This window comes from Caretta caretta, chromosome 13, assembly GCF_965140235.1.
Source record: "Caretta caretta isolate rCarCar2 chromosome 13, rCarCar1.hap1, whole genome shotgun sequence".
Classification (NCBI taxonomy): domain Eukaryota; kingdom Metazoa; phylum Chordata; order Testudines; family Cheloniidae; genus Caretta; species Caretta caretta.
This window is the reverse complement of record NC_134218.1, coordinates 10,849,876-10,862,096: the sequence shown is the minus strand read 5'-3', so window position 1 is coordinate 10,862,096 and position 12,221 is coordinate 10,849,876. Positions and strand designations below refer to the sequence as shown.

General features: G+C 40.3%; 1 protein-coding gene across 3 annotated transcripts in view; it reads left to right on the top strand.

The window, feature by feature from the left end:
* EDN3 (endothelin 3) overlaps positions 1-12,221 on the top strand; it is a 51,402-nt gene that overhangs the window by 22,312 nt on the left and 16,869 nt on the right. For 2 of the 3 annotated variants that reach the window (XR_007352723.2, XM_048820508.2), the window contains exons 3-4: positions 6,135-6,311; positions 6,760-6,865. Coding sequence is in view for 2 of the 3 variants with exons in the window: in XM_048820508.2 (XP_048676465.1) it covers positions 6,135-6,311; positions 6,760-6,832 (250 nt within the window). In the remaining variant the exon portion in view is untranslated. Of the gene's footprint in view, positions 1-6,134; positions 6,312-6,759; positions 6,866-7,752; positions 9,114-12,221 lie in introns of those variants that run through there. The other variant, XM_048820506.2, reaches the window with a different exon arrangement.

Here is a 12,221-nt window from a genome sequence, read left to right as displayed (position 1 = left end):
TTATAGCATGACAGGCATAGTCATGTTATAAAAGGAAAAGTAAACTTGTTGGATTCTGTCTAGGTACAGAACATTCACTATAATATAACTGGCCAGGAGCTATGAAAGTAGCCAGATCATTCATTCACTCACTCAGGGATTGGCAACCTTTGGCACACGGCCCGTCAGGGAAATCCTCTGGCGGGCTGGGATGGTTTGTTTACTTGCAGCATCTGCAGGTTCGGCTGATTGTAGCTCCCACTGGCCGCAGTTCGCCATTCCAGGCCAATGGGGGCTGCGGGAAGCAGCGGCCAGCACAGCCCTCGGTCTGCATCGCTTCCCGCAGCCCCCATTGGCCTGGAGTGGCGAACCGCAGCCAGTGGAAGCTGCGATCGGCCGAACCTGCAGACGCTGCAGGTAAACAAACTGTCCCAGCCTGCCAGCAGATTTCCCTAACAGGCCGGGTGCCAAAGGTTGCCGATCCCTGCACTAACTGGTCCTGCAAATACTGTATGCCATGTTCTGTTAGTGGGCATGATCCTGCAGTCTTTGCTTGGGCAAAATTCTCACTGATGTCATCAGTTCAAAATTGCTGTTTCATTGTTCCTAAGCATACATGATGTTCTTCAAACATGCATCATTGTGGCATGTGTCATTATTAATTTCAGGAGGGGAGGGGAAAGTGTTTTTAGAGCCTGACTTTTACATGATGACCTCTTCTTGTTGTGCCTGTGATTTGTGGACACACAAGTCCAGAAACCATCTAGGCATTTAGGCATCTAAGTACCTAAATTGCAGGTGCAGTTTTTGACCGGCAGAACCCCCTGGCTGCCGGCATAGGACAATCCATCGAAACATTTCCGATCCACTCCAGTTAGCACAACAGCTTGCTTGTTCCCACCTCGAAGAGATGTAAAAGATTTACATCAAAAGTGGCACTTACAGCCCCTGATACAGCAATGTACTTAAGTGCATGACTAGTCCCACTTCAGTCCGTGCATGTGCTTAAGTGCTTTGCTGGATTGGGGCCAATAATGTGGAAAAATCTGCCTTTCCATTTGAAGGCATTGAATGCAATGAAACTTATGCAAAGAGGGTTACGATGCCAGAAGCCTCGGCATCCTTTGTTAGCTGCTGGAGCTGCTTTTGTGCTGCCTTGGACAGATCTTCAGCATGGGGCAGTGAGTGGATGACTACGCAGATCCACCTGCCATTTCCCCCACTTAGAGGTGGCAAATGTAGTGATTATACAGGTTACGGTAACTCTGTTACCGCTCCACAGCCTGGTAGGAGGACTCCAACTCCCACACACCAATCCAGTTACTCAGGCTCTGGGCTTAGAAGAGAAACCATCCCTAAATATGTAAGCAATATTTATTAGCCCAGGTTTTGAAAATCCGAGCATCAGTGCCTTTGAAACTACTTCCACTTTGTCAATTACAGATAGGAGAAACCTAGCTTGTGCAGTAGGTCTCCATTTACAGAATACACTGCAGTTACTAGAAGGCTGATTCTCCTTCAGCAAAGCACTGTATCTATCACCAGTGTCCCCAGTGCTGTACAATGTCCTCTCCTTGATAAAATTCAATACAGGCCTCGCTTGTGTTTGACACTGTGTATCACTGGTATCAGTTCAGTTTCCCTCTTCTTCACTGCTGTGAAACAAGCTGCCCTGCCTGTGCTATCAGTCAGATGCTGTGATTGAAAAAAAAGACAATAAAATATGAAGAGAGACATACCGTCATTAACTATAGAGCTATACAGTATCTAACACAATGGGCCAGGTTGGCTGCTAGGCACAGCTGCAATATAAATGTTAAAGTGTTGACAGACTTAATTACCACACTGTGTCTTAAGTGTATTTCCACTTCTCATCTTTTGAACCGAAGGATTACATCTCTACAAAAGCCTGCTGCACAAACACCTGCAATTGATTACTCTAGTGTAACAGTCTAAGATTAAGCAGGCCGCTAGGCAAATGCTTCTGTTATCTACTCATCCGGATCGCTCAGGGCTTTTCTGCACAGGGTAATAGCCCACAGTAGCTATTCCACAACAGCTCCCCTTGTGGACACTCTTATACTGCACAAAGAGTCCTTTTGTGCATTTTAGTTTAAGCTACTTTAAGAGGAGCGCACTTAAAATTCACACTCTAGCTTATTTTTAAGAGCTTTCTCATGTAGACAAGCCCTCAACCATGCCATTCTTCTCACTTCTGAAGACGTGAGACAGAGATATGTGCTAACTTGAAACACTAACACTGTCACTTATTGGAATTATACATATATATATACAGGCTAAAATTTTCTTCAAGTACTTGCAGCCAGATTGTGGTCTCAGTTATGTCAGTGAATATGATTGCAATAGGGTTATGCCAGATTTATAGTGGTGTAACAGAAGGACAGAATTTGGCCCTGAGTTTGTAGTTGCTTTCTTTCTTTCTTGGCCAACCTATCTTTCTTAAATTGTCTTATTTCCTCTCCTTTGTAGTAAACTCAAATTATCATAAAATCCTTGGCTGTTTATGGCTACAAAGCTGATTAAGCTGCAGGGTTGTTATACTCAATAGATCTAATTGATCTAAGTAGATGCAACTGAAAGTTTTGGCCCAGATATCACGTGAGTGCATAGCTCCCACTGACTTTATCCCTGTTGCCTGCGGAACGTGATCCCTTCAAAGTTTATGAACTCATCATAAAATAGCTACAGTCAGACAATACACACAAATCAATGGGGTTTGGGCCTGTCTATGGAGCACAGGATCATGCCCAAACAAATTGCTGAGCTTGGTAGAAATCAAGGCCTGAACTCTGAGGGGTCTTGCAAAATGCTCTGCACCAGGCTGATGCAACACCTCTTCCCCTCAGTAATATCAGATGTGATACCAGACCACAGTTTTAGATTACAGAATGGGTGCATGAACCCAGAATAAAGAGGAAATGGCAGGAGAAGAATAGGAGTAGTGAGGAGACAGAGATATTAACAGAGAGGCACTGAATATAGCACACAAGCCTGACTTTTTCCAAAATGTCAATAGCCTGAGGTAACAGGGCATGGGGGAACATGTACATGTCCCAGGCCATTGAGCCCTTTGAAACTGGGAGTGGTAGATACAAGCTCATGATTAGGCACAAGCATGTGACCTACAGGAAGCCAAAAATAAAGCTTTTTGCCTGTTAACCAAGGGCAGCAGATAGGCACCCCAGAGGAAAACCCTAATGTGGGTCTCACTACAGTATTCAGGAAGGGATATACTTTCCCTTCCCAGCTGGTTGAAGTGGGAAAGGCCTTGGGTTGGTATACTCAGTACTCTGAGTACCTCTGTTCTGCTTTTGAGTTTGTGTTTTAGAAATAAAAGAAGATCCCAAGCCAGGGATGTGAAGAGGCCTTTTGTTGGGATGTAATTTTTCTATCCCTGGCTGGCCAGTCTGCACATGGGCTTACATACAAACTTTAATTTATGTGTGTTTTAGCATTTATAGCAATTACACTTTCTTAAACTGTCACTGACTTTGGCCCTGTTTATGGGGCATTTATTGGTCCTTACGGACGAAGTGCTCTTGAATACATTCTCAAAGCTGTGAGTACTTTTTCCAAGACATGAAGCATAAGACACCAGTTTCGTAGGAAATGACCGTGCTAACTTTTGGAAAATGTTGACTTTTTCATGGCAACCAGTTTGGCCAGTGTGAGGAAAACTTGACTGTACATTTCTATTGGAATTTTTCTATATCTGTTCAGTATGTGATGGAATCCTATCTGCAAGAACACTTTTAATAAACATTTTCTGCTAACACCTGTGTGCCATAAAATAGAGTTTTCAGTTTCAAATCACATCAAAATCCATTCCATGCTTTATGCATTATTAACATGCGTATGCACATCTGGCACTATAAATGTACAATAACCTCTGTACAAATGAGCTTATCCCCTACCTCGAAGATCTTACAGTTTTGTGAGTAGGTGACCATCAGCATGAGTAAAGAGCACCACAGTCTAGCCCTAAATAAGATGAAACTTTAAGACTAACTTTCACATGCCAGGACAGCCTCTGTTTTAAGGCCTGGACAAGATGAAAGTAGTGTTCATCTGCAACATAACTAGCCGGTCCATATAGAAGGGGCAGAGTAGAGTCTACGGGCTCTAATACTTTCCCTTCCCCAAGAACAGGTGAATGTCCCACTGCTGTGTTTATGCCCAATGGGTTTCCAAAACAACAGGTTACTGGGGTGGGAGTGGAGCTAGGTACAGCTGCTCTGTTGAGCACTGTCCCTTGGAAAATCTGATTGCCTGAGGAGATTCGTACAGGAATTTAATGCTACTAGTTTAAGCATCAACTTCTGCTCTGCTGTTCCTAAGGCCCTTTAGAGGAGGTAGGAAAAGAGCCAATCACAGCACAGCTCCTATGAACTCCTACTGGAAAGACAGAGGATGTCTCTTTCCTTCCAAGCCATTTCCCTCCTCGGATGCGATTTCATGTGGGATGGGGAAGGTTTTACTCATTGCCTGCAGGGCCGGCCCTAGCTTTTTTGCCACCCCAAGCAGCGAAGAAAAAGAAAAGAAAAAGGAAAAACCCGACTGAGCTGCCGCCGAAGAGAAATAGAGGCAATGAAGGACCCACCGCCGAAGAACCGGACGTGCCGCCCCAATAACGCACAGAGTGCCGCCCCTTTCTATTGGCTGCTCCAGGCACCTGCTTCCTTCGCTGGTGCCTGGAGCTGGCCCTGATTGCCTGGTAAGTCCACTGCAGCTCCAGTAGACAAAGCTGTGAAGACAGCACACAAACAGATGATGTATTAAAAGTGGGTAACATTGAATAAATAACTTGCATTACTTTAGTGGATAGCAATTAAAATCTTCAGAGCTTTGTGTTCTTGCAGACAGCAGGAAGATATTGCTGTGCACTCTCCTGCCCTCCAGGTATGTACTGATGGAAAACTTGTGCAGATCCCTGATTGCCAGTCTAATGGTATTTAATGAGGACAAATTAAAACTGAGCAGTCCAACCATGCAATATTTGTCCGTCTTACATAGTTAATTACTCGCAGGCAGCCAGGCTTTGTTCTGCATCCCTCTGTCCAAATGACATTTTTTTTGTTCTTCTCGCATCCTGTTTCCTTTAGAAATAAGGATAGTTTTTTCCCTAATTTCAACTTTGTGGTTTGGATGGACGGACCTGACCCTTGCATAAATTAGTGCTGCCTCATGGGCTTTCAGAAGTCCCATGTGATAGCCACACGGTGGTAATTCTCTGGTAATTTGATTTATCGCACCAGCTGCCAGGAGGCATATGCATTTGGATATTAGCAGAATGGGCACCCACTCAGAAAAACAATGCAAACACTGCAAAAAGCAATCGGCAATGCTACTGCACTTCATTAACGATGAAGTAGGCAGACTGCTGGGGATTAAGGAGGACTTCTTCCTGATATGATACAGTGACTGTAGTCTCTGGTAGATGAGCAGTAGCAGAGCCATTTCACAGTCACTGCGCTACAGCAGCTGGCCACGGTCGCCTCCACAATTGTTGATCACCACATCAGGGGGATCGTCCCGTTCATTCCCATATTTAGGGATTCTGGGCTAGGTCCTGAAGTCCAACACAGTGAACTGAACAAACAGGTAACACTCTAGGAAAATCATGCAGTAAATGTAAGTGGCAGTTGTGTCTGGGGGCCAGCTCCTCAGATGGTGTAAATCATCAAGGTAATTTCACTAGGAACATTCTACATAGTGGATTGAGACTGGCCCATACATAAGAATAAGGACCAGTGAGAATTAAAATGAGCAACAACCTAGGATTGTACTTCTTATTCAGATTTCAGGTAGTTGGTCTATTGTGATTAACAAATAGGGCTGCAGAAACCAGATTCGTTGTTTTCCATGCTGATATTTGCTGCTGTCTGTTAGGATTGCATTTTCACATATGACATTTTATCTGCCTTTCTCTGAATGTGCAGTTTCAACTTGGAGGAGTTGCAATCTGGTTAGGGAAGGACTTTCTGTGTGAATTTTGCAGCATGAATGAATTGTTCAGGAGCCCAGAGCAATAGACCGTTTTATTACATGGAAACAAATAAATGAACAGAAACAGATACTGAACTGTATCCAAAATAGCTCCTAAAATTGTATAGTGTCTGTGTTTCTCATTACAGGAGGACTGTACCATATGGGCTGTCTAACTACCGAGGCAGTTTCAGAGGCAAAAGGTCTACAGGACAGCTTTGCAAGAGCACAGAGTCTTTAGATTGGTCTTTATCACGGTGCTCTTGTTTGGACATACATGACAAACAGTGCATGTTGTTTTGCACAAGAACCCAGGACAGCAGATGGTGAGGGTCTTTGATTTCTTGTTTTAAAAATAGTAAGGTGAATTCTGAACATCCCTGAACCTACATACAATTAGCTATTTCATTCAAATGAATTAATCAAGCTGCACACAACAAATGAAACTGATTAACAAATTTGTTGATTCTAAATGAAATTCTCACAGAAAGTAGTTTAATATTGCTTTCTGGATTTTTGTTTTAAATGATGTGGCATTCATGAAGTAGCAGAGCTCCTGTCCAGTTGGGAGAATGAATAGGATAATTCAGAGCATGTTTAATCCTACATTCTTTTCAGACAAAAGGAAAAAAAATCCAGGGCATATGCCTGTTTTCTTCTTTCCCAAGAAAAAAGTACATCATTTGATATCTTAAAAAATAGCTCTCTATTGGTGACTGACAAAATGGAAGTGGTGACACTAAAATAATCCTAAACTCATTATCTTTTCCACAGTAATCAAGGGTCACTGAAAAAGACAGCAGAGAAAGAGCAACGCAGAGAAAATGAACATGCCCTCATTCATTAGCACAGAGGGTCCAGGCAGTTCCTGAACAGAGAGGTACAGTATATATCTGCAAATTCTACTTTATGCTGGATAGAAATGTTAATTTGGGTTCTTGTGCATACAAAGATTTAAATCTTGCTCTTAGTTCAAATCAGTGAAGTATCATGAGCTGAAATGAGAGCAGAATTTGGCCAAGCAGTTTGTTTTGTAACTTTATTACTTTGCAGAAACATTTAAGGAGCTCTCACAGGAATGGCCTCAGTTAATGCTGATGAATCAGCCAGAACTTCTAAGGATTTTGTCTTTCAGACCTTAAAACAGATTTATTGGCATTGGTCACATGTTTGGTGTTTTTAGTGGCTGTTTACTTAGGTTTGATTTTGTTCAGTTTGCCTTGGAGCAACTTTGGACACATCTGTTCATGTATTGTTCCAGTAAAACTTAAATTGCCAAGACACAGAAAGTGGAACAAGTTGGGTAGAGAAAATATTTAGAAGCAACAGTAAATCTGGTTTATTGCTGTTGTGGAGAGGTAACTTTGGCCTAGATTCTGATTTCTGTTAACCCCCTCCACCTCCACTCCCCAATCCACTCTTAATACTAACCTCACTTGACATCAGAATAAGGCAAAATGCTTTCAGTTCTGAGGTGGAACGCAGCAGTCAGTAGAAGTAGACATGCCAAATTTGGAACTTCATACCTGCAGTTTTCAAGGGAGATGTTTGGATTAGAAGCTCCTGATTTGAATTCATCCTGCTGATTTTGTTTGAGAATCAGATATAATTAGATTTTCAAGTGACATTCATTGCACCCACAAGTAATCATGGGTACAATATTGTACTCACAATTTTGGTGAGGTCATGGCAAGGCTGGTCTCAAAATCAGGTCCATATAGTGCAATATAATCCAACAATTTTCATTCAGATTTATTTTTTTTAAAGGTTTAGTGTTTGTTTGCCGAAGCTTAGAAGCAAGAACCTAAGCTACAAATCTCCCATGAGATGGACATATTGGAATGCTTCAGGCTGGCTGCCAATAGATAATCCAGCAGTATGCAACACCTTTATTGCATTGATGACAGTTTGAGGGCACATGAACCTGTGTGAAGAGCTTTTTGCATCCGTTCATACTTCTCTGACGAGAGTCTAAACTATGCAGTACAGGATGAGTATTTGCATGTACCCTGGAGATGGTGGGGGGAGGGAGAAAGGAGTATTCAAACTTTAGCAACACAAACAGATTCAAGAATGACTTTTTTTACCTGGTTTTAAAAATAATACAATAAAAACATACTGTTCCACTTAGTGCTTGCTGCCTGTGTGACGTACCCAGCTCCGGCTTTATGCAGGCAATTATGATTGGAGAATCTGGTAAATTAGAGAATTGTCTGTATAAGAATTTGCATTATGGATAAACAGAAACAAAATATGTCTCTTGCTAATAGATTCAAGCCTGAATCATCATATTATAACTTTGTTGGCAGATGTTTAAATGTCAGTATCTATACAGAATAAATATGAATGGTTAATATTTATATCATTATAAAATATAGCAAGTTAGCAATATACTGTAAGTATTCAATAGGTTACTTAATTAAGGCACAAATTATTTCTGTGCTGGAAAGGTCAATCCAGAAACACATCTACAATGAATATCTAGGGATACTCTGTATTTGATGAATGGAATTCCAAATATCCACCAACAAGAACCTGCTGAGGATGAAACTAAGTGTTGACAGATATAAAAGCATTATCTAAACTTCATACATTCAAAATATCTTACATCTCTCTCTCCTAATCCCATATGTGCTGTGCCATTTATACCCAGTGCATACATTCCTATTTGCTGATGTTTTAAGACATGTTTTTAACCCTTCATTCAAACCACTTTACTGAGCAGTTGAAGGACTGTGGAAATGTCAAGAAAATGGGAACAACGACAATGTTGGTCCCTGGAAATTTATCATCAAAAGTGATTTCATCAGCAAGTATGGACTGGACTGTTTTTTTGGGGGGAAACAAAAGAACAAGCAAGAGGATGAATAACACTTCCAAATGTTGCTCTTTGATATGATTTAAAATGTAACAGAGTAATTTCCTAACTTGTGGCATTACTAATTTCCTTTGTTAGACCTTCATACAAATCTTCCTAGGTGAAACTATGAGCAAATTACATTTATATTTTATCAGAAGATAGTTGGAGACCAAAACAAAAACTGTAAATTGAATATAACTGAACTTTGAGTTCATAATACAAATGGATATATAGGTTAAACAGTGGCAATAAACATTGAAACAACAAAGGGTAAGGTCTCTTCTAAAAATTTTTATATATATATATATTATATATATATATATAGATATATTTCATAAATAAATTATTAGAGTTATAAAGTGAATATATCTTTCAGTTATCACATTTGTATCACTATTTTTTACTTGCTGGCATGATTTTGTACGTTTATAGAAAAGTAGATTATTTATTTTTAAAACACTTCACCTATGGCTTTTTGGTGTGGTTTTTTTAAAGTAATGTAACAAAGGGAATGTGTGTGTGCATATATATATATATATTTTTTTTTTTAAATAACCAACCTTTTGTTATGAAGGCAATAATGTTCATTTATAATCATGAATAACTTTTTTTGGAATACATATGCACGATTAGGATTTTGAGAATTTGCCATCTTCAAAGGAGAGTGGTAGTTCTCCTAATAATCTGAAAATTAAGTAAAATCAAAATCACAATAAAAAGAGCTCTTTGATATAACCATGAATTAAAAAGATATAATTTAATTTTCTGTCTCTTCCATGGCTGAATGGATACCTCGGTATAACTCATATCTGGTCTCATTGGAGTTGTTGGACAAATGCATAAGCACTCAATCCAGGCTAGTTATGAACTCTACTCTTGCCTAAACTGGAAGATCCACTGACTTCAGGATCAGGCAATAAAGAGACTCAAGGTGGCTAGCATCCTACTGACTCAATGCTGCCTCCACTGTTACTGTTAGCAGGCTCTCGCCAGTAGAAGTGGTCAATATATTTTGGATTCCTATTATTTTCTAGTGGGTGGAAGCTCCACTTTAAATTTTGTATCCCTACACGGAGTCTCACCTCCCCTAAGTCCCGCATGTCTTCTCTACAGTGCTTTTTTCCAAAGATGGCGGCCAGATTCACTGAGATTCTATGCCATCTTGTAATGATGTAAACTTACACTTTCCTGTGCAAGTTTTGGCACTGCACTGGATTTGACCCTGGAGTGTTGGATTGTTGGTGAGACTGCTGTGCTTTGGCATCAGGAAGAAAATTACTGGATTTTACATCTGAATGCTCCCTTAAAATGGTTTGCTTTTGGGGTGCCCCACAACAGAGGGTATCGTTCTACCAACGTAATGTTGTAATCCATATGAAAATTAGTTCATCATCAGGGCCTCAACATGAAGAAAATAAACATAGAAAGTGAAAGTTATACCAAACCCAGGAGAGGCAAAAAGCAGAGTCATCTATGGCCCTCTTCTGCTGAATTTTAACTAATGCAGCCCATGCCTGAACATTAGGCTCACAGTGGCCCTAGAATTACTTGTGATGGAACTAGAGTTTTTCCTACTTGAGAAAAGGTTAATGGGCTTGACATTCAATAAATAATAACCTCATGCTTTTATAGCAGGTTTCACCCTGGAAGATCCTAAGGCAGTTAGGGAAAAGTTTTCGAAACTTCTTGACAGCTCTTCCTGTTCTTGATGGGAGCTGTTGGATGGGGAGTCTTTTTGAAGGTGTGCTTACTTCATCTGGGAGCCTAGATGGGAGCTGAGTTCTTTTGAAAATCTGGCCTTGAGGAAATGACATGCAGTTTTCATTTCACATATCATGGAAAAGCTGACATGTGTCGCTATGTAAGCTAAACAGAGCCTCATAAAATCTGGTTTCAGAGTAGCAGCCGTGTTAGTCTGTATTCGCAAAAAGAAAAGGAGTACTTGTGGCACCTTAGAAACTAACCAATTTATTTGAGCATAAGCTTTCGTGAGCTACAGCTCACTTCATCGGATGCATAAAGTGGAAAATACAGAGAGGAGATTTATATACACACAGACCATGAAAAAATGGGTGTTTATCATACACATTGTAAGGAGAGTGGCCCACCTTGTTTATCACTTCAAAAGGTTTTCTCTCCCCCCGACCCCACTCTCCTGCTGGTAATAGCTCATCTTAAGTGATCACTCTCCTTACAATGTGTATGATAAAACACCCATTTTTTCATGGTCTGTGTGTATATAAATCTCCTCACTGTATTTTCCACTTTATGCATTCGATGAAGTGAGCTGTAGCTCACAAAAGCTTATGCTCAAATAAATTGGTTAGTCTCTAAGGTGCCACAAGTACTCCTTTTCTTTTTTCATAAAATCTGATGGCTAAGGGCATAAAATGATCATTTGCAGAAGTCAGAAAGGAATTTTCCTCCACATGCAGAATTAGCATGTTTGGGTAGGTGCATTACAGGATTTGTGTGGTTTAGCCTTCTTCTGAAATATTGCCTGTGACAACTGATGAAAGCATGATTCTGGACTTGGTGGATCTCTGTTCTGTCCTGGCATAGCAAATCCTATGTTACTAATAGGTTTAATTACAATTTAAAAACACTGGTGCATAATATAGTAAAACCACAAACCATAGCCCTAGTTTAGCTTAAAAGAATTCTAGCTAAATGTCTCAGTCTCAGTCTCCTGTTAAAGCAGTTCAATATGGAGATGACAAAATTGATAATTATGGTTTGAATTTACAAGTTAAAGTTAGTGGGACACAATGATTATTTGTTTATTTAATTGGAAAGACCCATCTCACCTCTATAAAGCAATCCAAACAAAATGAGAATACGCCCCAGGAAATGCTGTTTGTAACACACTGGAATTTATCAGATACATGGTTTACGGATGTGATAAAATCGTATTTGAATTATTGTGTGCATGGACAGATATAATTTTAGCCAACAGAAAATTAATTCTGACAAGCTGAGGTGCTCTTCATTTGCTTTAGAAGAATGTGCTGAGTTGGAACTTTGATTTCCTAAAACTATTTATTAAATGCAGAAGAATTGACTTAATCTTATCTCCAATGATATAATACTCCCACTTAACTGACACGACTGACAGTAAACAGACTGAGTGAAGTGCTTTCCAATGATGCTGAACAAAGGCATATTTCTAGTTAGGTCTGTCTGTATTAATTAAGGACCAGACCCCAGACTTCTTATGCAGGCAAAAGTCCCACCAAATTTAAGATGCATGGCAAGACTTCAGTGGGATTTCTACCTTCCTATAGCATATACACCAGCTCCTATGAGGATTCTGCTGTATTTGAAAAAGCTGCTTTAAACAACGCAGCTGAAGAAAATGCTCTTAATAAAGAACAAT